Genomic DNA, 26,755 nt, shown 5'->3' with positions numbered 1-26,755 from the left:
GGGAAATCGTACAGACTTGGAGACTTGGGGGGCTCTTGCGTAAAAAAGAGTAGACTAGATTTCCACTCAATTGAAGTTTAGGTACCTAGCTTACAAAGCCATGTAAATCACTCAAGAATTCTCGAAATTCTGATTTGAAGAACTGGCCCCAGTTGTGCCTGGAGGGGCCTTGGTCTTCCCAGCTGGCCCTCCCCACTTGAACCTGGATCTTGACGTCAGCATGCCGTCTGATGGTACGAGCCATGGTCTTCCCATTTCTGCTCCTGGACCCGCTAACACCAGACATTAGTCGGAGCTGTCCTTGAAACTCTCCTTGCCATTCTCCCTGATGGTCCACTCTCCTGTCTTCCCTCTTTTTCTCAATTTTTTTGTTTTCTATGGTTCATTCTGTACCGTGTTGACCTCTGCATGTCACCCTCTGTCCATCTTCACAGAAAACCTAACCCTCACAGCTTCCTCTGTCACCTCCACAGGTTTGACTGTTCAGTCTCTACTTCTCTTGTTTCCATCTGCCTACTGAATACACTTCCACTGTCTTATTTTATCATCTCAGCCTCGACTCTAAAAAAAAAATTATTTTTACTCCCTCAACTGGATCCTTCTAATGCTCTGTCAACTTCTGCCATTGTCATCTCAGTCCATGCCCTAGACCACCGTGTTGGTCATTCATACTTTCCTTTGGGCCAGTGTTCCCACGGAGGGGCTCAGGCAGACCTCTGGAGCACACAGATGAAGGACCAGCATTAAGGGCTCAGAGGCATTTAGTAGAAGGACTAGCTGCCAAGCACTGCACTAAGCTTTTTCCAGGCTCATTCTGTTTGGTCCTCACAGCTTCCTTTCAGGTGGTCTAGAAATAGGTGGGACCACACTCTACGCACACATGGGAACAGCCATTTCCCTTGTCTTTTGTCAGGACACCACAGGACAGACCACAGGCTTTAGAATAGGAAGAGTGAGTGTTTATACCTATCTAGTCTGCCTTGAGAGGGCCACGCCCTTGGGGACCTTGTGCACTGGGAACTCACGTGCCTTTCCTCCCTCTTTTTCCCTTATTTTTTTGGAGCAATGAGAATTGGTTCTGGGTGCCTCCCCTAGGTGCCACACTACAGGTGCTTCCCGGGGCACAGGTGAGAAATGCATGGCTTCGAGTGTGGCTTGGCACTGAGTTCTCTAAGAGAGCCGCAGAGGGAGGCAGGAAGAGGTCACTGTTCTCTGACTGCTGACAGCCGGGGCCTGAGGTCTGCACACCAGCACCCATTCGTCAGTGTGTATGCATTGTGCAGAACTGGGGAACATGCTAGAAATATAGCCTCAGCTCTCACGTATGGCTGGGGAAAATACACTTTATACAACTCGTTTTGTAGTTATTATTTAGTAGGAATTGTAAGTGCTACAAAAGCATGGCAGGCAGGCCAAAGCCCTCGCAGGTGGGGACTCTCAGCTGTCCTGTCTCCCAGCTTTGTGCCTGAGGGGTTGCAAGTACAGAGTGGCAGCTGGATAAGGTGCGTGTTCAGTGGGCAGGAGGAGGGTGTCCAAGGTGGCCACTTGCTCAGACCAGTCCTCTGCTCACTACTCTGCAGTAGATCGAGTCCACCCACCTGTCTTCTGAACCTGTCACCAAGCCCATCAGGCTGTCCTCGCTGCTTGTTACTCCCACCCATAGCTCGACCTGCGCTCAGGTATTCTCGCCACCTCCATTTATTTCTCCTAGTTCTTCTACCTCCATATCATCTCCTTATTGTCACCTTCGCGGTCACCCTAGTGTCCCAGTTTCTCCCCTGTCCCAACAACGCCCATGTCATCTGTCTCTCCTCTCATAGTTTATGCCAGTTCCGAGTTGGCGTTCTCAGAGTGGGCACTGGCAGTAGCAGCACCCCTGGGAGCTTGTTAGAAATGCGGAGTCTCGGCCCCTACTCCACACCTGCTGAAGCAGAGACCGGGGTGGGCCCCACAGACTGCGCTCTAGTGAGCCCTCCACACAGGCGAACCTGACACACACCAGTTCGAGAACCAGCGATTGGCCTCCCTTAGAGTGTAATGATGTTTTGTCTTGTTTTCTTATTTCGTATTCCATATGTTAGTATTTCGCTTCCACACTGAGATTGTAAGTTCACTATTTTGTCCGCATTCATGTTTTTACACAGTGTTGCATATAACAGTTCAATGTGCATTTGGGAACATCCCTGGAAGCTGTTCCAGTCCATTTCCACTTACCTCCATAGGACTTGTAATCTCATCTTGATCTGCTTAGGAACCCTTGGTCTGTGTAGAGCCGCGTTCAGTTCTCTACAACCTCTAAACCAGTTGAGACATTCAGCGTTCAGGATGTTAACACAGGAAGGGTTGTAACTCAGAAACCGTTATTTGTGAGGGTGTTAAATGCAGGGAATAAATGTTCTTAAAATAATTATGTTTTTGCTATCCCCAAAATGAATGGTGACAGGATTGAAGAGGGTTAAAAAAAATACCTAGTTTTCGATGTGACATCAATTTGGTGGAAATTAGAAAATAAAAAGAGAAGGAGCAGATAGTTTTGTGAGCGGAAGCACTTGGTTAGGTTGAGGTGTGTCCCATTTGCTGCGAGGCCAGGGTGTCGCTGTGTGGGACTGTGTCTCTGTGGAGCCTCCGTGGAATGGTGCAGAGCGCTGGCAGGTGGCTGTTGTTTCGAAAAAGAATATTTTAATTTGTTGATCACACCAAATGTTTGGCCTCTAAGAAACACAAAACTTTTTCTCCTTCCATTTTCCCTTCTTTGTTCTTTCCTTTTTTCTTTCCTTCTTGATATATTAAATGAGTATTTTAAAAAATACAGTGATAGAGTCTGCTCTCTAGAAATAAAAGTGTGAGAAAATATTTTATTTTACTGTGGTTTATCCTGATAGCACATCACCCTCCTATATGCAGCCATTTGAATGAATTCATTGTACCTTTTTCTTTTGGATGTGTTTTTACAAAAGTACAATGATTTATGTGCAGCTATTTTAAATTTACAGGAACTGTATTATGTTTTAAATCTCACGGGTATTTTTTTTCATTCAGCACTATTTTAAAGGTCCACTGTGTTTTAAAATTCATTCTTGTTGCTGTGTGTTTGTGTGGACTTCAAGGGTGGGCAACAAAAATCATACTGCAGTGATATCGCTCCTTATGGTCTGTGCGAACATCTCTCTGGGGCATCTACACAGGAGTGGGGTTGCCGGGTCTTAGAAATGCACCGAGTTAGTTCGACTAAATGGCGCCAGGTTGCTCTCCAGAATGGCTGCCCAGCCTTTTTCCCACCGCTGCCAGCAGGATGCCTTACTCACATCAGGGATTTACAATGTTGTAGTCCTCTAGGTCTGATGTAACAGCTCTCAATTTTCCTGTATTTCATTATTCAGCATCTCTTCATGTGCTTGCTAGTCTTTCGGATAGCCTTAGTATTAATAGATTGACTGTTCATATTCTTGACCCATTATTTTATTGGGGGTTTGCAGGATTTCATCAACCAGTTCAGATATCAGACTCTTCAGTTTTAGGCTTTGCAAGCATCATCTGTTCTATTGCCTGTTTGTCGACTTTTCCCACAGTGCCTTTCATTGAACAGAAATCTTTAACTCTAATGTGATCATTGTTTTGCCTTATAGTTTCAGTTTTTGGAGTCCTTCGCTGCCAGTAGATGGTACCAGATAAGGATTCATTTTCACTTTTTCTCATACAGTGAGTCAGTTTTACCAACACCAAAGACTAGTCTTTTCCAGTTATCTTTAGCATGTAAAGATATTTTTTCCACATCCCTAACCCTCTCTAACTTCATTCCACAAAAAAAATGTTTGTGTAAGTTGAAATGATGGAGGAACCCAGAAGAACAAGCTACAGCATAATGACTAGTAAGAATAACATTCATGAAAACAATGTCAACACCCCCTTATCCCAGCCTCAGAAAGATTCAGTGGGATCCTAGATGGAAATATGGTGGAATTGCCAAAAGAAAGTATTTTTGTTGACAATGTCGCTTCAACCTACAGGGTGTCAACCATATCAGCCATCCTAATGCAAGCCCCAATCACAGATATTTTAGTGACTCGATTTATGAATTACTTACAAGGCTTGCAAACTAAACATACCATGCTAAATCATTCATATCTTAAAAACTGCGTAGGCATTGGAAAATTTTGAATCTGTATGTAAATAAAAGAGAAAGAAAAACATATTTCTAAGTATTTTCTGGCCAGTAATCTCTGAGAATCTGAAATATATTTAGCACTTTGCACACTGCCTTGAACAGAGTGGTAAGTAAATAAATATTTGAATTGTTTTATTATTTTGACTAATAGTTAGAATAAGGAAAAATTAATTTGGCCTATATTTTTAATTCTATTATGGAGTTCTGATAGTGAAAATATTAATCATCTTACTATTAATTGAGTGCACACTGCTCCTTGCTGAGTATTACACATACATGGTCTCATTTAATCCTTGGAAAAAGCCCCATAAAGTAGTATCACCATCACCATTACCATTTTATACATGAGGAAGCCCAGGGAGGTGTCCTCTTTCCAAGGTTACACACATATCTACTACTGCAACCCAGATCTGCCTGCTCATACACTGCTTGTCCACCACTCACATCACCTCCTACTAATGCAAGTTAAACCTAAGTAATATCATGCTAAATGAGGATGTGTTTATAATTACACAAAAATATTTGGCCAGCGCATTGTGCATTTCATACCAAGAACTTGGGCTCAGACACTTAATATCAGGTCCCACTATATTTTTTACAGTTAAATTGTAAACCAAACCCCTTAACTTTCTAGTTATTTTTTCTTTGTCACACATATTAGCTGCTATCCAGTTTAAGTTAATACAATTCCTCTTTGTCCTCACTGATGCCTATTTTCTGCGTTGTGAACTATCATCACTTTAGTTTAGTGATATTCTATGTAAGCTCTTGTTTGCAAAGCAAATACTGCATTTTCATCACTCTTCCTATGGGCCAAAGATTCATGAAGACAGTGATAAACCTTCTGTATCAACATGAAACATCGACACGGGCACAGTCCTCTAATGTTCTGATAATTACCTGTTTTATTTATTTGACAGATTATTAGCTATAATTTCCATTCAGCAACTGTGTAGATTCTTAAACATTGTAAATTCTTAATAATCCTAGCACTTTAAATATTTTTGGTTTATATTTTTAAAGAACGACAATTGTAAAACCAGAAAATGAAAAGTCCCCTTAGTAGAGTTTCAGAAACCAGAGTTGCTGACTCGGTCCTAATGGTCCTTTTTAAATTGTCCCCAGTGACTTGGGTTTATGAAAGGCCTGATCTGACATTAGACACAAGAATACTTTTATTTGAAATGTATCTCCGCGCCCTGACGAAGTCACCCACTCTGAGAGAACTCTCTCTCTGCAGCCTTGTTTACCCCATCAGGCCTTCCTGCCAGGAGCAGCGCTGTTTACATAACTGCCCTCCTTGGATGGAATATTTTACCGAGCAAAGTCCTCCACTTGCACCACAGCCTGTTTAACATGGAATAGGGACAAAACCTGAAAGGCAATACAGAATGCTCAATAAGCTAGATCTGTGGTGAAGAAAAGTGGAGGCATTTGGATGAAAACGAAGTATTGGAAGCAGGGAGCAAGAGCAGGGGCGTTTTGTCAGCAAAGACTAAAGAAAACAAAAGAAGAGAGAGCTGCTCTTTAGTGGGGAGGTGGAGGAGAAACCACTGGCTGGTTCAGGAGGGTAGGACAAAGGTGTATGTATTTACTGTTCGGAAGCTTGCTCATTCATTAAACACTTTAGCAAAAATCGAACCCTCCAGGCTCAGGGCAGCAGCGTGGCTATTGCTTCTTCATTTTCTAACTAAAAAGAAAAGATTTCACAAGAACAGGGGCCTATTATCAGTCATGTAGGGTCTTTTTATTTTACTGGAGTTTCCTTTTTTACTGCATCTTGGTCTAATTCCTAAGAAGCCCAGGACTCTCGCCCACAGTCACTGTGCTCACAAATATATTAGAGTAATTATATTTTAAACATGAGACGTTTGCATTGTGACAGCTCTTCCAGGAGCAGAGGGTTCACTAGGCAACTTGTCACAGAATAGACAACACGTGTCTCCCATTCCCTGTCTTTCCCAGAACTGAGTCTCCAACTAAGTGGCAGGGTACTGAGCACCTAACTCCTATTTTCTGCATTTCTCTCTTCTTTTCTCCCTGACCATCAAATGTACTACTTCTTTAACTGTGTCAAATCTAGAATACTCTTCCATGGTTCTTCTTCTGGAGGAGCTTTTCCAGATTTAACATAGGACATAGCTAACACTTTCCCCCTAACCAGTGAGAAATTCAGGATAACATCATGATTGTACTCCTGTTCATTCATGACAAGTACATCTGTGTCACATTTGGCTTCTCTGATGTCCACTGAGCCCTTCTTTATCATGTGCCACCTATTGTGTGAAACTGTTCCTGTGTGTTTAATCATCCCAATAATTGGTGTTGGTTTATCGCCCTTGTATTATAGAACTAGGAGACAGGCAGAGGGGTTGGTGATTATGACGTAACCCGGGTTGCACAATAGGAAAGAGGGCCAGGATTTCAACTCTAGAAGTTTATGCACTTACCTGCTGTGGGAGAATGTGGAGGCAAAACGATAACCGATGAGTACATGTTGGATTGAGAGTCACAACCCTTGTACCGAGCCATGAGGGCAGAACATGCCTGGTTCTGGGATGTCATACCTTAACTCTTGCTCTTGTATCAAATGCAAGCCTTCAGGATGTGGTCTTGCTTTTTTTCCCTTAATTATTTTAGAGCAACTTTAGATCCATGGCAAAATTGAGGGGAAGCTACAGAGATTTCCCCATATACCTCGTACACCATGCCCCCAACACACGCGTAGCCTCCCCCATTGCCAGCACCCCCACCACAGCGGTTCACTTGTTATAACTGATAAACCTGTACTAACACATCATTGCCACCAAAAGTACACAGTTTCCTTTAGGGTTCACCATTGGCATTGTATATTCTGTGGGTTTGGACAACTGTTTAATGGCATGTATTGACCATTATATTATCATACAGAGCATTTTCACTGCTCTAAAATCTTCCGTGTTCCATCAGTTTATCCCTCCCTTCCCACTAATCCCTGAAAAAAATTGATCTTTTTATTGTCTCCAATAGGTTTGCCTTTTCCAGAATATCAGTTGGAATCATATAGTATGTAACCTTTTCAAATTGTCATCTTCCACTAGAATTATGCATTTAAGGTTCCTCCATGTCTTTTCATGGCTTGATCGCCTTGCTTTTTGTAGCTGAAGAATTTGGCAAAAATATATCCCTGACCTTTGCAGAAATGCAACTTAGGGCCTGTACAATGGGTTTTGTATACTGGGTTTTTGCTAGCTTTCCTACATCCAAGTTCATGCACTAAGCCAAGGTGGGTGTTAAAATTTGAACTGTTCTCAGCCCCCATAGATAATGCTGAGTATGCTCCAATCATACTTTTAAGAAACCATTTGTGTTTCTGTACATGGAGTTTTAATCACTTTAGTGTTGGCCCAAAGGTTAAAAACTAAATCCCTTATAATCAAGGCACTTTTTTCCCTTAATGAAAACCACAGCTTGAGCAGCTGCTTGCATTATTGTCTCTGCTCCGCGGTTGCTCTGGTGTGTGGGAGTTCGCCGTCGGGCTGTGGAAAAGGGAGCAAATAAGAAGCCAAGAATGGGGTCATGTTTCAATAGAGAAATAATGGTGGAATGCTCAAATCCATGCATGTTTTCCTCACCCTCCCCACACTTTGGACATGCCGTTTGGCTCTCTTTTCCTTTTTAAATGTTTCCATAAGGCATGAAAGAAACGCATATATCATAAGAACCATTGTATTAAAAACTCCTGGACCTCAACTTTGATTCTGTACAGTAGGCCTTTATTTCTGCCTGTAGCTGTACAATGACAACCTAGCTACACAGTTGGTGCCATGTGACACCCGTATTTTGCCCATCTGCATTGCTGTGGTCTTCCTTTCCTTTGTCTGGGTTGAAATTGTGTTTATCTGTGTATAATGTTCTTTTCTTCTGTCTATTTCTGTGTCTCATTTTCTTTTTTTTAATGTGTTTTCCTATCTTCCTTTCTCCTCATGTTCTTTTCCCTGCTTGCCATTGTCTAGTCCTTTTATTCCTCTTCACTTTCTGTATTTGACTTCAAATTCTACAAATAAAAACTAAAGTCTTGTTTTTGCTGTTTTTCATTTTCTGTGTAAATAAATAGACCATTTTCTAGTTCTCGAAAGGGATGGTACCTCAAATAGAATTGCTTTTTACTTATTAGGACCTTGAATTTTTTTTAATGTAGGTTTTTGATCCTTAATAGAAGCAGCTGCTTCAGCCTGGCTGCTAGTTGCAATGCCCGAGACTAAGATGAGCCCCTGGGTTCTGACTTCACAACTGGGGTGAAATCTCGGTGACACCAGGTGCCCTTCATGTCTTGCTCTCCCCCACCCCAAGCCACACTCAAATGAAGACATGTTTTATCATTTAATCAACTGCCAGGGTCACTCTGAGGCTTCAATCTGAACAGCCCTTCACACTCTGTCAGAGAGGACTATATTGCAAATATAAACAGTAAAGGACCCTTCTTCCTACTAACTTTTGTATATTTTTTTTCACTAACAGACAAGGCACAGCCAGCTCCTCACCCTGTTGACCTCATCCTAAGGAGGGAGATGTTGGCAGTTTGGGGAAGCAGCATAATAGAGTTGAGGTCAGAACACATAAATTACAATCCTGGATTTGCACTGACCAAAGGCATATTATTTAATCTCTGGGGCTTCAATTTCCTCATAGGTTACATCTCGAATAACCCCCGCCCGCCTCCGTGGATGGCTGAGGGAGCTGCTGGGTGTGTGAAAGCAGGCTGGCTGTCAAGGTTACTCTGACATGGCTCTGGTCCAGATGCCCAGGCTCCTTTCTTTTCTGTTTCATCTTTCCACATCTGATCAAGCCTCTTTCTTAAGAAGCTGGTCATTTGAGATGTGAGTCTCTCCTTAATTCTTTGTCCATACTGGCATTTAACATGTTCTGGCTTTCAGAGTCATGTCAGACCCACTATCTTTTACTACCGTTTTTTAGATTGAGTATATGTGGCAGGCTGGAGGTAAAAGGAACTCAGGATACATCCAGGCAGAGCGCTGTCAACACTATAGGTCTTAAATGAGCTTGCTCATAGTGTTTATGCTAAAAGCTATAAACATAGGCCTCCCCCTTAAGGTTTCAGTTTAAGGGAGAATGAAGTGCTGCAAGAGCCGGGGCTTCCCACCTAAAGTTTTTGAACATTTCCTGACCAGTGATCGCCCACTCACATACAGGATCACCTCGGTCAGTGATGCTCTAAGCCCTTGGTCAAACCACAGCTCTGCCTTCCTCTCTTAGGAATGCAGAGTAGTTCCCGGGTTAGATGAGATTTTTCAATTTGGGCGGAGAATTAAAACATTAAAAATTGGACACGTTTACATAAAAGCCAGCTTTCCTGCCTCGGGAAATAGGTATTAGACCTATCTCCCCCTTCACCCCTTTTTAAAATCAATTTCACCAATTTATACAACTTACCTGGTTATGAAATTCCTAGTGTGGACTCAAACTGTGTTGTCGGAGAAGCAGAAGACTTACTTTCTGCTGTCAGGTCGTTTGTAGCCTAACAAAAACAATACAAAAAACAAGTAAAATAAGTAGGGAAACATTAAACCCTGGTAATGAATATCAGGGAAGATCAGCATGGGGCCAGGTTGTCAGGGAAACCTCATGGATGGTGTTGGCCTTGAGCCTAAAATTCATTCCTTCACTCAGCCATCATTTATTTTCCTACTCTGTGTCTTGCACAGTATTGGGTACTGGGAATAAAAGGTGCTTGACACATCCTCTGCTTTCTTTAGAGATTTGTTTACTATTTAGTATACAAAGATAAACATATAAACGAACAAGGACAATAAAACATGAGACCTGCTTAGAGAAAAATCCATAGATAGATAATGAAATCACAAAAGAGTGTGGCCAATTATATAACTGAGCTGTGAAGTTTTCTTACAGTGTAGGTGATGAGTAAATTGATTTTGGAAAATAGATTGACAAGCTGGGGATAGAGGAAAGGTGTTCCATGTGGTGAGTTCAGTATAAAAAGATGTGTAATTCACCATGGGTGCATCTAGATGAGTTTTCACATCGTGAGAGGAAAGCAACAGCCAGATCTTGGAGGGACATGTATTCATTAAGAAGTTAAACTTTGGAGGAGGTTGAGAGCCAACCAGGTCTTTTAATCAGACACTGAAAGGACACACATCCCCAATCCACTCTTTACTTCCTCCACCCTGCTGCACCCCAGAGGCTGACCTAACTTGGCTAAATTAGCAGACTCTCGTGCCCTTTGATTTTCAGTTGAGTTCAGCCAATGGATAAATAGTCTCAGCAGGAAATGGGCAAGAAGAGAGAGTGAGGTCAAGGTCCTTATTCTCCTGGCTTTCTTCCTTGAAGAATAAATACACGTGGGGACAGCTTCCTCTTCCCTTCTGAAGGTGACCTTATTTACATAACCTATTGTTTCCAGGAACTAGTTTTTTCTGTTGTCCCTTCACGCCTTCGGTGGTGACATCTTCATCTCTGTACTGTCCCCAGGTTATCAATATGCTTCCCCTGCAGTCCACTCATACCATTATCAATAGTCCTATTGTAAATAAATCCTCTTCAAATTATCCTCATTTAAAATACAATTTGATTTTAATGTTAAGCAGGAGTATAAAGGGATGGTTTCCTAGAATGGAAGTTAAGGTACAAAGCAGTTAACTAGGAAAACTGGCCACGGTGAGAGTTGATGAGGTTGGGAATCTGCAATAGTTGTGGAGATAGAAAGGAGTGGATTGATACAGGAGAAAGGAACAAAGTTGAATTGACACCAATTGGATGTGGGAGATTAGGGAAGGTTGGGAGTCGAGGATAACCACCCATGTTTCTAACTCGGGTGGCTGCTTGGTTCAAGAAGTAAAAAGGTGAGTTTAGTTTTGCATGTGTCAGTTTTGAGATCTTCCTGGGAGAGCTATTGGAGATACATGCCAGGTATTGGGGAGACCAATGTGGAATTCAGGAGCGAGAATTGGAGGGAGAATTGGTATATTGTCACCTTATAGGTGGTCCTTGAAGCCAAGGTGATAAAGGAGGTCCCGTAGGAGAACTGAGAGAGTGGGAGAAGAAACAGAACAAGAGAGGAAGCCTGTCATGTCACTAGAAGGAGCCACAGTTTTGCACAGAGGACATGAGCAAAAGCAAAGGAGAGAGAGTGAGTACTGATCGCACACAGTGGTGGGGGAGACGTCTGCAAAAGAGTGGGACCAGAGCAGGGAGGCACTCGAAAGCTAAGGCAGAGGAGCCTGGGCTCGGGTTGGAAATCCAATAGCTATTATACTTTGTTTCTTTAGTCTGCAAGTGTGTATTGAACACTTAGGTTCTTGAGTGAGATGAAATGCACTCAGGTTGTGTTTTAAGATGACTTAAGGTATGATAGAAGGGCAGAGATGGAGATGGGCTTAAAATCTGAAGCAGTAATATCATCACCAAGTGATAAGGATGGAAACCAGAATAGTAGCATTGAATACTGAGGACAAAGAGATTTCGAGGAAAGAAAACACATGACTTATGGAAAAATGAGTCTAGGAGAAGAAAGGTGAAGATGACCCCAAGATTTCCACCAGAATGTGTCAGTGACCATGATCGCATCTGCAACCGTTTTTAGGTTCCATCGTGTTTATGACCCTTATGCTCCAGAAAAATTCTGATAGTTCTGAAGAAGCAGCTAACCAAAAGCTGTTTATGAGAAATTTAATGTTCCCATTTTCAAAAAATATAGAAACCCTTTGCATGGTGTGAAGTAGGCTGGCTGGTTAGAATATGTGTCCCCAAATGATGTAGTTTTAAATCCAGTAAAGTCTGATTAAGTTCAAGGGTAGAATTTTGACAGATGAAATTATGACCACTTGTTTTATATAATCTCCAATGGAGAAATAAATAGAAATATAGATGATTATTATAACATTTATTATATTTTAGTTGATGATTTCTTTCTGTTCTTCAGCTTTTAATTCTGGTTCTCTGCAGTTATAAGCTTTCAGCGTCTGTGCTGAGATTGGTTCTTTATCTTTCTTTTCTCCCAATTCCACTTCCACTGTCTTCCCTCCCCACCAACTCATAATTTAAGGAACTAACTGTAAGTGATGAAGGAAGTCACATTTCAGAACAGGAAATGTTGTGTTGTAGTATTTCAAGTTTGGGCTTTTAATTTTTTAATTATGCTTCATATTAGTAAGAATTTCAAAAATTGGTAATAAAAAATGAACACAAAATTTACAGAATATAAAATATAAATCGCCTAATTATTTAAAAATCAGATCTATGGGTCTTTGAATGCAATTAAAATTCCCATGAGATACTATTTTTCACATATTAGGTTGACCGATAAATTTTTCAGTTTGTCAGTAAACTTAAGGACACAAGGATACACAGTGGCAGTGGGCATATAAGTGGGCACAAAGTCTATGAAAATTACTTGGGAAATATCTATCAAAAGTAAAAATGCACTTACCCTTTGGCCCAGCGATTCCCCATTGAAGCATTTCCCACCAATGTACTTGCACTAAGTACACAAACCCTTTAGTATAAGGATATTACCTTCAGTATCACTGTCGCTACAAAAGATTGGAATAAATCTGAATGCCCATCCACAGAGAATTGGCTAAATTAGTTACGGTATTTGCAAGGTGTGGAATACTGTGTAGCTCTTTAAAAAAAAGATTTTTATGGAATGATAAAAGAACTGCAGAATGATACTATTTGTTCTGAAAACAGTGGCATTGTGTGTGCAGAGAGATGATGTTAACTAGTATGTCTGGACGGATGTGCAAGGGAACAACAGCGTCTGCCTCTGTCAGGAGGTCTAGGAATAAGATTGGGAAGGGGACTTACTTTTCACCCTGTAGCCTCTGGTACTGGCAATTACATACATTAAGTAATCTTTAAAACTCTTCCTGTTATTCAAGAAAGGGAAGCTGAGTGGTTCACCAACACTGATGGTTTTTCATGCATTGTTGGTGGAAATGGACATTTACGTAAACTTTTGAAAAAGCAGTATGTTGGTTGGTGCATTTCAAAAGAACAAGAAGCTAATCTTTTACCTGGCAGTGCTATTTTTACATTTCAGTCCTATAGAAACTCCAGCCTGCATGCATACATAAAGTTAAAAATACAGGAGTATTTGTAAAGTTAAGTCTTGAAGATAAATGCAGACTCCCGTTCAGGTTTGGTTGCTTCCTGAAAAAAAACGTCAACTGCTTTGTTTTTTTCTGTGACTTGAGAATTGTTTGTTTCTTCACATTCAGAAACAGTTCAATGGTCCTAAGGTTCAGCCATTTGAACCAGATTGGATCTTGTTTACATAACTGACTTGAAACCATCTAACTGAATGGCGGTGGCCTGCCTCTGGAAGGTGAAAGAGAAGAAAAGTGAGGATTCATTCATTTGTTTAGTTTGTAAGCACCTACTTTCCGCCATGTGCGATCCTGGGGGGCAGCTCACTAAATAACGCCTTCCAGGGTTCATGGCCTTTTCAGCATTCCAGGGTTCTTGTTTCTTAACCGCTTCGGCCATTCTCAGGTGGCTTTGGTACTCCTGCGCCGTTTTTATTGTCGATACTTTCTCTTCTATTTCTTCATTTTGTGCTAGTTTATGTGGTCTTTTCCTGCTCCCTGCAGAAGGGGGAAGGGCAGCAGAATGTTGTTGTTCGCTTGAGTTATGGGCCCACAGATGGATACCGAAGGCCTCCGCTCTCATTTCGTTTCTTTTTATTTACACACATAAAGTGGACCACGGAGCTGAAGGGACAGTGAACAGTAAAAACAGAGCTGTAAAGGAGGATTTACCACAGACCCTGCTCGTTGCCAGCGAGGCCGGGAGCCCCGTCTGCGCCGCAGCACAGGGCTCGTTTCCCCTGACTAGTGACCAGAGCATCCCCACCAGCAGCAAGCGTGGCCGACCCGGCTTTCACCGCCTCTGACTCTCCCTGTTCTTTCTCTGTGCCTCAGCACTGTTGGTGTCGTTTCTTAATTAGCAAAACTTGCTTCCATTTTTTATTTCTCACAAGTGACCTTCTATGTCTAAGCAAAAAGCGGTGTGTCACACGATAGCGCCTTCAGCCGTGGACAGGTGCTCGAGACTCGGATGCCTCAGGTAGGACTTGGGCTTCTTAGCTGTGCTGAGTGCCCATCCACTTGGAGGTAAACCACTCTGATTATTTTGAGCGACACACAAACATGGATACTTTCTGAATAACAGCTATTTCTTGTCACCACATTAATTATGTAATTTAGTTTTAGAAAGACGTGAGAACAGTGAAATATAGTACCAATCTTTGTGTTTTAAATATTACCTTGAATTTATGTAAACTGGAGTGGATGCACGTGTCATCGGTGCTGACTCTGTCCTGGGGGTTCTGGGGCCCTGCACATGGAACAGCCCTCACAGTGGAGACGCTTTCTGAAATCATCAAAGCCGCTGAAAGACAATGCAGTTTCCTCCCTCTCCGAGAATGGAGTTTGACAGTAACATCTCAGAACAGATGTTGCAACGATCTCCAAATGTTTTTATTTGGTGGCACAAAGACCCTGTTATTCATGAAATGGTCTGTTAAAAAATTAGTTCCCCCATGTGGGGGTTGTGGGAATGTGTTATGTAAATTGATTTTGCATTTTGGCAGGGAATTGGCTCTTAACTCTTACATTGTCTCCAAAATTTGACTCTGACACGTTGTTCAGGCTTCTGGGCTACAGCAGCCACAGAGGAGAGAGCAACACAGTAGCTCAGCATCCTTCCCCAAGTACTACTATGAGCTGACTCATTGCAGAGTGTCATAGGCTCTTATAAAAGAAGAGAAGCTAAGTAAAAGTTCATAGAAATTTGGTCTTGTAAAATGTGGGGAGAAAATACAAGCATTCGTCTTTGCTGGTGATTTGCATCGTTCTCCTGATAGAATCCACTTTTACCATCATATAGTGTCTTGATTTTAGACTCCAGTTGACAGGGGAAACTTCCATTCTCAGATAAATATGGGCCAGCTGAGGGTGTGGTTTCAAGTACTTTGCAAGACACCTCAGTTTAACTGTTTAGGAGTGTTGGAATATAAGGCCTGGTCATTTTCACTTCTGACGTTTTGTCTCCTCGCTCCTACCCTGTTTTGTACTTTCCACTCCTCCCAGCAGAACTGTCAGCAAATGGTGTGGCCTGTGGGCCACATGCGACCTGCCTGTTTTTGAAAATAAAGTGTGATTGGAGCCCAGCTGATCAAATTTGTTTACATATTGTCCATGGCAGCTTTTGAGAAAGTCACCGGAGTAGTTGCAACAGAGACCATTTAGCCCACGAAACCTAAAATATTTACAGGACAAGTGTGCAATTGCTGCAAATAAAAAGTCATAGATATGCTGTGAGTCACTATTTAAAACATTACTATAAGACATTTGATAGACTGGTATTTAGATTTTAAAGGCATTTGTTGGGTGTAAGAAATGTAAAATCATTAGTTGGTTTTAGAAAAGTAAACCTATGACAGGAAATGTTTAAAATAATAATATACACACACAAAGAAACATATAGACTAAAATCTTCCAGGACAGTGTGAAGAAATTGTGTGAAACAGAGAGAGAAGTTAACTGACTCTTGAATATTCAATAAACAGTTAAAAGAATGAATGAAAATTTTATTTTTCTGATGTACAATATGTTCAGATGCTAAAACTTGTAACATTTGGTCATATTTAGCTGTTAACTTTATTTTTATTCTTATTCTTTCTTCTGTGTGTGTTCATTGTTCTCAGAATAGTGTCTCTAAGTGCTCCCATGTGTGTGTGACTCTGAAGGTTTTCCTCCCATCCAAACTGCAACACAGGTGAGAGGAGTTTAGACTCTGTACACCTTAATACAGATGCCTCAGCCATACCAAATATGCCTATTCATTTGGCCGTAAGCCAAAATATACTTGAGACTGCGGAATAGCGTAAGACCACAAACACAATAAAAAGTAAAGAATGTTTAAAGAACAACCTCCCAAATTGAAAGAAAAGAAAAATGGTGTTAGAGGGGCAGTTACAACGAGAAACCCAGGCTGTATTAACCAAAATATCAGCAATCATGACAAATAGGGTGAGGAAAAGTATGAGTTCTAATGCTCTTATTTCATTAGAAGAAACATCCAGTTTTGCCAGGAGATACGCTTTTTCCCCTAAGAGGACCCTATCACCTGATCTTTAAGTAAGGGCTTGAACAGTGTCTGTAATCACAATGTTAAGGGAATGCAGAGATATTTTACCAGGGGGGTTCAACCTTTTGGTGTCTCTGAGCCACACTGAAAGAAGGGTTATCTTGGGCCACATATTAAATACATTGTGACACAAAATCACACAAGAAAATCTCATAATGTTTTACGTAAATTTACGACTGTATGTTGGGTCACATTTGCAGCCGACCTGGGCTGCATGCAGCCTTCGGGCCACGGGTTGGACACCCCTGTTCAGAGCCACACTAACACAGCGACCACTAGCCATGTGTGTGTAATGAGCACTTGTAATGTAGCCAGTGTGAGCTGAGGTGTGCCCCAGTGTGAAACGTACACCAGAGTTAAAAGACTTTATGTGAAAATAAAAGAATTCTTTTTTTTCCTCCAACTTCTCTCTCTTTTCCACACAGTAATGAGTAAAATATCTCATTAATGATTTTTAATGATTTAATGAGATATTTTACCCATTATATATATATATCTCATTTATATATATATATATATATACATATATATATATGTATATATGAAGTTGGAAGTTATATATATATGGTTTTTTCAACTCATCAATATGTCTCATATTGAATTTAGATGTATTGGCTTAAATGAAACATTATTAAAATTAATGTTAGCTAGTATTTTAATGTGGCTGCTAAGAAATACACAATTGCATATGTGGCTTGCATTGTATTTCTATTAGGCAGGACTATTCTGTGGCATAATGTCTCATGGATATAGAATGTTAGGGCACAGTGACACATCTTTGCCTAAAAATGCATTTCTGAAGGTGAAATGGAATTTAGTGTAGACATGCAGCTTTTGGGTAATCTCTTCACTCAGAGATGGGACATCTGCGGACCATTTGATCACTGTTTGGCTTACATGCAGATCCGTATCTTAGGAAAAGAAATTTTTAAATATTGATCACAGATTTTAAATTAAATTTGTTCATATTCATGGAAAGATATCATTTGTAGGTTTTCATAAATCATACCTGGTTTAGTGATAGAACAGCTTGAATTGTGTGTTCAGGCATCCAATCTACAATTTCTTTTCTAACAAATTAGAAAATGTAAATCACAGTTACATTGGACAGGTGGGAAGGGAATTGGACATATTGGCCAATATCTGATGACTCTGTCAAATGGTTCTAGATATTCCAACCAAATGGGTCTGAAAGTTTGAACTCTGAAGACTGCTTTGGCCCAACCCTTGTGTGTCATATTCTGACACTGGAAGGACTGTCTGTTCATCCCAGAAGATAATCTCAACTGCTTATTTAACTTACTCTCGGGTTGCATTGGTCCCTGAAATGCATTTCTTGAGGTTCTGTACAGTATTCACATAATGATTTTTAAGTAGACCAGTGATCCACCATTGCTTTTTTATTCTGATGAGTGAAACATTCATGTAGTGTTCATAAACAAACAAACCCTATGTGCATGAGTGCAGTTCACCTTTTATTTATAACTTTGTAAAGCTGCAGTTACTGTTGCGTTGCTTCATTGCCTGCCAATCCCAGGATTAAAGTAACTTTCTGTCTTTTGTTCAGTGAACACTTACTAATCACCTATTGCACGTGAGACAGTGTGCTTCCTTGAGTTTAGACAGGTTGAATTTGGTGCTGACGGGATTTATAAGTATAAATATCCAATAGACTGTTAGGTACGTGTCTGCAGAAATTAAGAGAAATGTAGACTGTATCAAATAGGTTTCTTATATATTTATACAGTTGTTTACACAAGAAACATTCAACTGTTTAACTCCACTCATCTTTGAAGAGCTGCAAGTGCACATGGGAAAGACATGCTCTCTGATGCCCATTGAATTCTCTTACTTACAAAATACTCAGCGCTGGCGGATTGTGGGCCACCTAGGATGCGCACGCAGGCTGCCGGTAGAAATATAGATTGGTTTAAGTATTTTTCAGAGTAATAGGGCTATGCATGTTAAACACAATAAAATTGGTGCTGCCCTTTGATTTAATAATCCCACTCTAGAAAAATGTATGTAAAAACTGTGAGCCCAAAAGGGAAAATTTCTGCATCTCAGAAAGACGCAAGGAGCTGAGAATTGCTAAATGGCTTCTTTGCTAACTACTTTAAATGTGTCATCTCATTTCATCCTCACGGCAGCTCTCTGAAGTGTCCCCACTTTACAGGCGAAGAAACGAGGCTCAGACAGATTACAGACTTGTCAGTATTACAGGGTTTGTCAGTGGCAGAGTTTGCCCTGAAATTAGACGTCTGCCTAACTCAGACTAATTATGTAAGAATAGAAAACAGTTAAAAACGTGGAAAATTATGGGAAGGAACAGAGTAGAAAACTGTATATTCATCATAATTTTTAAGAATTTGTGCATTCAGGGGGAAAACTGGGACAACTGTACTGGGACAATAATAAAATACTCAAAAAAACAAAAATGTAAAAAAAATTGTGCATGGACTAAGTAAGAGACAAATGAGAAATTTAATGTGTTACTGTGGCAGATTTTGTTTAAATAAGTATGTTGAAATTGCCATAATCTTTTTGATTTTTTAAAAAAATTGTTTTTTGTGAAAAGGATATAATTAATGTATTTTGAGTGTATTTCCAAATGTATTACTCATGCCTCTAAAAGGTGTCTGAGCTGTTATCTTCTGTCTGAGCGCATCCTCTTTCTTTTTCATCACCTGCTCCTTACCTCCTGAGAACTCTCCCATCAAGGTATATCACCAGCAAACCCCTACATCCTTAAACTCTTCTCTGAAATTACTTTCATTTTGTTAAATCCCAACCTGGATATCACCTGAAAATGTGGCTTCCCTGAAGCCCTCCCAGGGGCTCCTGGAGGCAGCTCTATTTTGGGTCCCCAAAGTTGAGGGGGTGTAATTGGTCCCTGTGCTCTTCATTACAGACTTGACTCATTCCGCTTCAGCCCTCCCTAAAGCTCTAAGTCTCTTGTCACCGGACTGTGTCACCCACCACCCCATCGTTGTTACAGTCGTCTCCCAGGCTCGTGATTCCTCCTCCATCTCGCCATCGTTTTCGCTCCTGGCTCGCCGCCGTCCTCGCCAGCAACACCTCATGCTTATGTGCATGATTCTCCCAACGCTTCTGGCTTCTCCGAATGACGATAACGATTATTCCCGTTCCTGTAGCTCCGCTCCATCTCAGCCTTTTCTCTCATACTTGCCCCCCATACCACATCAACACAAAAACTGCATGCTTCCCTCACCTCAACTGCAGGCGTGCCACTCTGACGGCTGTCCTCTGCCTGGCCCTGGAGCTCCCTCCCTCCCTCTAGGGTACAGAAATCAACTCCATCAGAAGCTCCCATCCATTAATCCCCCTACTCTATTCATTTTCTCCCTCCTGCCCAGGTCAAGTTCCATGGGCCGTTGTCATAGTCACTCCTTGCATATATCCTGACTCCTGAGCCCTCTCTCAGGCCACACACTCACTTGGTCATTTCACCATCCGGGCTGATTCCAAATCTCTGCTGGCTGTGTGCCAGCTCCTGCAGATCAGACATTAGCTGGAGAAAAACACAAAACTGTACTGCTTGATTTCCTTTTAACTCATGACCATGAACTTCAAGTGGGATTCACGACTGCGCAGCAGTCATATTATGATAATCACTCTCACCAGACTTTTTGCAGTCTTTTTCCCTTTCCTTAACCTCCCCAACACCTCCTCTCTCAACCCTGCTCTCAACTGGTGCCTTCTTTCTGACTTTTGCTGGAAATACTGAAGTAATAAAAGACGGCTTCCACCAGCTGCCGCTGAACTCATCACAGATGAACTGCTGGTGAAGGCCGGCCCCTCCACTCCATGTCCCCCACCGACGCAAGGATGCGCTCCAGTAATTCCTCTCATCATCTGTTGGTCATTCCCATTCGCGTCCATCACATTAAGAAAAACAAAAACAGTCCCCATGTCCCATTCCATTTCCTCCCTTTAGCTACCGCTCCATCTCTCTTTCCCTCCATAGCAACACTCCCCAACCCATCGTCTGGCATCCACTCTTGTTATTCCCCGTTCTCCTTTGTCAGTCTCTCTTAAATCTAATTCAGTCAGGCTTGTGGCCCAACTGTTCCAGTGCTCGTATCCAAGTCCTCAGTAAATACAAGCTGCTACATCCGACAGTTCTCTGTCCTCATGTCACAGTCCTGTCAGCAGCATGTGACACACTCGTACTCCTCACTAGAATCACCTGGCTTCTAGAATGCACCCTTTGGAATTTTCTTTTTACTCTCCTGGCCACTTCTCCTCGGTCTCCCGGGACTTAAATTGCAGACTTCTCTGTCTACAGGGTCATCATCATTAAGGGTTGTGGCTTCCAATATCATCTATGTGCTGATGACTCCCAGATTTATTATTTTCAGCCAGACCTTTCTGTCCATGTTTATATGTCCATCTGAGAGCCTTTGAGATGTTTGTATGTCAAGTAGGCATCTCAGACTTACACCGTCCATACTGAACACCTGATCTTACCCCTACCCCTCCAACCCCACCCGTCTCAGTCAATGTCATCTCCATTCCTTCAGCTGCTCAGGCCAGATTCCCAGTACTTTCTCTCTGCTTCCAAACCCCTGACATCTGATACCTGAATTATTGCAGGAGCCCACGAACCCTGCTTCTGTGCCTTGTACCTCTATCATCTGTTCCCAACATGGCAACCAGAGCAGTCCAGCTGTGATACAGATTCGATCGCCTCTTCTCTCCCAGGGGCTCCCCACTGCACACAAATGAAGAGCTGCAACTCTTCACATGTGTGCACAATCTCACCACCTGTTATTTCTCTGACTTTATTTCTCTTCTTCCTTACCTTTTACTCACCCTGCTCCAGCCGCACTGGCAGCATGCCAAGCAGGCACCCACCCATCCACCTGAGGGTCTTCGCAAAGGCTGTTGCCTGTGCGTACAACCCTGAGAACTCAGCTCCCAGCCACACCTACTCTGGCCGCCCTACACTCTCCATCCTCCTCACTTGCCCCTATTTTCGATAGCACTTCTCACCTTCTAACATACTATATACTGCACTCATTTATTGTATTCATCATCTGCCTCCCACTCCCATGTAAGCTTCAGGAGGACAGAGATTTTTGCATAGTCTGTTTATTGAGTATTTCCAGCATCTAAAATAATGTCTCTACCCAATAAATACTAAAAATAAATGTGTTCAGAGTACAAATGAAAGTTTCCCTTTTTCTGCCTGATGCTCCATGTGTACTTGCTCAGAGATCTGCCTCAGAATAGCTTTTAATTCCTTTTCAAGTTTCTCAAGTGTTATATTGTAAACAGCATTCAGAAAATGCTACTGAGGAACACCATGTCATTGACTTGAACACCATGGTCTTTCTTTCAAAACTGAAAACAAATCCTCTAGATTGTAGCAGTAGTATCATAAATATTGAAAATGTATAAACTTCATAATAGACCCTTGACCTTTTTAGGAATGTGTTCAAAGTTCTTGAGAAATCCCCCAAATTACGGGTACCACGGCGTATAGTTTACGCTCATGAACTTCACACATGCCGATAAGAAGGAAAGAAGGAATCCACTTATTGCTGCAGATGCCCAGTGGCTCATGCATTAGAATAAGGCTCCCCCCAGACCCCACCCAGCTGCTCTGTGCTCAGGCCTTCTGCTTGTGAAAGCCGAGGGTCCACTAGATTATTTTATTCTATTTGCAAATTTTTAGAATACTGATTTTAAAAATTAGTCCCCCAAGCCACTTGGCCTTGGTTTTAGAATATAATGTTTATGGGTGTTATTACCACTAAATGATAATGGGACTTACTCTTAAAAACAAAATGAGCAACCACTTAAAACAGAGGAAGTTTCTACTTTGAGATCAGAGTAAAAGTGAGCATCCATGTAGCTTGATTTTGGTCCTCTGGTAATATAAGCAAAAAAATACGTGCCTGTTTTTATTTTTAAGCTGACGTTTAAGAAAACCTTCTGCCATGGTAACTTGTTTTTTTAATGATAGTGATCAGAAGCCTTTGACAAGAAGAGTGGGAGTAAGGAATGGGGATGCCGTCTCCACGGTGACAGCTGTCCAGCATAACCATCTCACGTCTCTTCCATTTATCATGTATTTTAGGCCAATTCAAGCTGCTGGAACAAGACCGAGATATAAAGGAGCCAGTGCAATATTTCAACAGTGTGGAGGAGGTGGCGAAAGCATTTCCTGAACGCGTGTACGTCATGGAGGAAATAACATTCAACGTGAAGGTAGCTCCAGAAGAAGCAAATATTTATCCTCACTAAAGTAATTTAACTTTCAGGGCTTTATGTACACAGAAGGTGCCCATCTAGGCCTCAGAGGAGAGTTCCATTTTCTTAATGTGTGGGTGTCAGTGGCTAAAACTGGTCTTTTAAGACTTGGCAGGTGCTATAAATGACCTGATGTGCAGACAGGTACCTGTGTTTACTTAGCTCTATCTTTTTCTAAGGTAACTGTTAAGGCAGATCAAAAGCTTTTTTTTTTAATTTGGACTTTATCCCCTAATATGTAACACATGTTTGGCCAGATCTTCCATGAGGCTGGATGCTCACTCATAGGAGCAAGCAAAAAAGCACATGAAGAATCTAATGCCAGACACTTATTTAAAGAAAGAGAGAGAGACTTCCAGAGCATAGCCTGAGATCAGCATATGTTCATTCCATTTCTTATAGACTATCTGTATCGGTATAAATAGGGAAAATCAATACACAGAATGTTGCCAATAGGTATTTACTGATCCTTGTTCATCAGAGAAAAGCTAAATAGTGTTCATCATGCTGCACTGGAAAGGAACTAACCAGAGGAGCAATGTCACCAAGCAGGTCCAAGGTTACTGCCGGCACATCCACTGCATTTGCTTTAGCGGCATTCACAATGACACTAAGACATTTTAGAAAGTGTCCACACTGAAAGGATTTTCTGTTTCACTCCTTTCCGCAGGAAGTCCAACTTAGTCACATTCTCTAAACGGTTCGATATTTAGAGGGCAACATGCGTTTTTCTTAGAAATTCACTCTTGTGTGAAAAATAGACCGAGTGGTGTCTTAGCCCAAGGAAGCAACAGTGTCCTGTGGGTGAATCAGTCCACCTACACTCCTCAGGAGAGGGCGGCTGCTGGACAGGGGCCTTGCTGGAGAAGTGGTTCTGACCATTTGATTGGCTCAGCCAAGTCATTCTCTCTTCTAGTCCTAAAGTCCAGCTGCTATAGTCTACTTTCTTTAATTTTATTATTAAAATGGGTAAGATTTTGTGTTTTATACAATTTACTAAACAAATTATGCTTATATTAAAAATGTTTATAATTTTTAGTCCGTAAGTGACCCAGTCAACTTTTATTCAAGACGGCTTATGTTCATTTACATTGGAGATTTGTGAGAACACATTCATTTTTAAATATTTACCAATGACAAGAGTTGTTGGCCAGAAGTTAATCAAATCCTATACCATTAGTTTCTTGATATGATTTAAATCTCTCCTTAAAACTTATATTTAGAATTATCTAAGTGGGAAAAATCATTTAGAAAGGAAAACTAATAATTTTAAACCATTTCCAAAATCATTTCATTTACTGATAGATGATGAGAGATCAAACATAAAAATTGTTTATAATTTTTAAGATTTCATCAAGTATTAAATTTAATATTCAGTATTTTTGTGGCAGATGTTTAATGTAAAAGATTTTTAAAAGATACTTTTGGCAATTATTTTTTGTCAATTTGTATGAAGTTGTCAGTGGTTGAAAGAATAATTTTGATAGTTTTAACAGAATATCACGGCTGTATTATTTTAAAAATATAGAGATGTCATTTAAAAATTCAGCAAACTACATTTAACACTATTGACCTATATACTTAAAAATGATTAAGATGGTAACTTTTATGTTTTATGTATTTATAATTTTCTTAGAAGGAAAAAAACATTCAGAGGCACAGATTAGTGTGTGGAATTCGAGCTTATAACATCCATAGAGCTGACGGGATTTGGGTTAAGTTCCTCTGCTATGCATACCTTAATATTAGTACCTGCAGTCTATTACTTATAGACTTTAAAGATGCCCTCACGTCCAGCTGCACTAATCATTAACACATTATTCGATTGCATTCAAAGAAGAATTGATACAGGAACCTCGGGAAATTTGCGTGAAGATATACACAAAAGTCTGTATGCTTAGGTAATAAACACCCAAGTAAATAAATAATCTAGGGTATTTATGGAAAGAATACCTGCACCAAAAGATATAAATGTTGGTGTTCTTTAGGGAACGATTATTGTGTGGTTGTACATACATGTGGTGCTTAATGTGAGAGCCAGATGGGGGTGAGGAAGCAGTGTGCTTGGTTGGCGCTTCCCCTAGGGGGGAAAAAATGCCTAACAGTACCATTGCTCATTGCAGCTCATTCATAAATATAGCCATTATAAATACTATATCATAATAAGTGTTATGTAAAATAGCTATTATCCAGGAGGGATTTTTTTAAAAATAGAATTTATGTACCCTTGGAAAACTTCACCTTCTGCTCTTCACTGTGAGGTACACCAAGGGGATAAGAACTGGAGAAATGGCTTGCAGCTGAGAAGTGCAACTAACTGGCGTCATGATAGTTAGCTGCACTTTATGTCATTTCACTATGTGAAACAAAGAAATATATGTTTATATATTCATATATATTTACATCTGCAAATTGAAATGAAACAGGATAAGAAAACAGAGTAGAACAAAAGCACTGAAAGAATAGAAACTCTGCTTTTGTTATTTTCAAGATTATAGCAAAGTTTTAACTGAATAAATTTAATAGGTCACATTAGTATTGTTTTCACATTTATTTGAAAACAGACATTTCTTTATCTTGAAATCCAACAAAGATGTCTTTAAAAGATGACTTGATGTGCTTAAAATCATCTACCCGATTGCCCCACCATTGATTAACTGCCTGAAATGAATTAATATAGGTTAAGTATTTCATTCTTTAACCGGGAAATATATTTTGAGCACCTGCCATATGCCCCACACTGTTCTAGGCTCTGGGGATAAGTAGTGATCATTCAAGCCCCCTCCCCGTGCCTCCTGGAAGATTACGATCTATTGGAATGGCAAACAATAAATAAGTGCAAATACGACCTCCAAATAATGAGATCAAGAAGATCTGTGAATACAGGTCTGAGCTTGGGGCAAGGTTAGAGTTTGGGGTATATATTTGCAGTTCATCAGCTCCTAAATGGCATTTGAAGCTGAGGGATCGGGTGAGTCCACCCACATCACTGGTTCTCAGCCACAGATGATTTCCCCCACAGGGGACACTTGACAATGTCTGGATAGAATTTTGATTGGCACAGCTTGCAGGGGTCGGGGGTTGGTGTGCAGGTGCTGCTGGCATCTGGTAGGAAAAGGACAGGGATGCTGCTAAATGGCCTGCCATGCACAGGACACCCCCACAGCAAAGAGTGAGCTGACGCAAAGTGCCAATAGTGCCGAGGCTGAGAAACTCTGACCCAGAGACTGGATAGAGAAGAGAGACTGAGGACTGAGCTCTGGAACACAGCACCACTGGGTGGTGATTGACATGAGTATCTCACATGATTGACATAAGATAGAAAGATAGTGAAGCCCATACAGGTCCCAGAAGCCAAATGACAAAAGTTTTCAAATAGGAATTGTCGCCTGTGTCAACTGCTACCTAGTGATTGAGTTAGGTAAGGACTGGGAATGACTATTAAATTTAGCAACATGGAAGCCTTTGGTAGTCTGGACAGGAAGGAAATAACAGTCAGCTCAGACACCCAGAAAGTAAGTTAACCAGGGAAGTACAGTAGGGTGGTCCCAGAGTTCGGCCAAGGTAAACTTCAAGAGAGATTACTAGCACCAACCTTTTATTCTCCCAGCCATCTCCAGCTGCCTGGATGCAGGTGCAGAGTAGACAGGGCTGGGCTTCTACAGCATGAGTGTAACAGGTCAGCGAAGGCACAGATGAAGTGTGCTCTGCAGTGACAGGCAGAGATAAGCATGGACTCCCCACTGGATAAGGAAGCGTGACTGCAAGAAGTGCAGCCGGTGACCGTTGGAGACTCGATGGGGTTGGGTTAAAGAGCTTCTGAAATGGGTAGTTTGAAGAACATGAGGTGCAAAACGGGCGTGCTGGTGGGGTGTAAATGTTTGAACTTCAGGCAGTAATACAGCAAATGACAGGAGTAGGTGTTTTTTCAAATCTAAGCATGTCATTTGAGTCAGCAGCTGAAGAGGTAAGAACAGAAAATGGGAGATAAGAAGGCAAAAATAAAACAGGAAAGAATATGTGGGCCGGTCACTTCGTGTGCGTCACGTGGGTACATTTCCTGCACTCTGTCCAAGCTACTGGCATTTGATATTTTTAGAACTTAGTCACCTGCCTCTCTGACATGTTTTTCCTTTA

At 41.2% G+C, this 26,755-nt stretch overlaps 1 protein-coding gene and 1 long non-coding RNA gene across 3 annotated transcripts in view; one reads left to right on the top strand and one right to left on the bottom strand.

The window, feature by feature from the left end:
- GAREM1 (GRB2 associated regulator of MAPK1 subtype 1) overlaps window positions 1-26,755 on the top strand; it is a 178,549-nt gene that overhangs the window by 114,731 nt on the left and 37,063 nt on the right. For both annotated transcript variants that reach the window (XM_037153776.2, XM_037153777.2), the window contains exon 3: window positions 22,446-22,576. In XM_037153776.2, the coding sequence (XP_037009671.2) occupies window positions 22,446-22,576 (131 nt within the window). The remainder of the gene's footprint in view (window positions 1-22,445; window positions 22,577-26,755) is intronic.
- On the bottom strand, window positions 6,860-26,277 carry LOC128627276 (uncharacterized). The gene is made up of 3 exons (XR_008391430.1): window positions 26,214-26,277; window positions 9,599-9,683; window positions 6,860-7,683 (listed from the first exon to the last, which is right to left on the bottom strand). It is a non-coding gene; the product is annotated as an uncharacterized LOC128627276 (long non-coding RNA).

The sequence above is a fragment of the Artibeus jamaicensis genome, unplaced genomic scaffold, assembly GCF_021234435.1.
Source record: "Artibeus jamaicensis isolate MK-2021 breed Jamaican fruit bat unplaced genomic scaffold, CSHL_Jam_final contig_354, whole genome shotgun sequence".
NCBI lineage: Eukaryota > Metazoa > Chordata > Mammalia > Chiroptera > Phyllostomidae > Artibeus > Artibeus jamaicensis.
The sequence above is the reverse complement of the archived record's forward strand: the minus strand, read 5'-3'. Positions and strand labels throughout refer to the sequence as shown.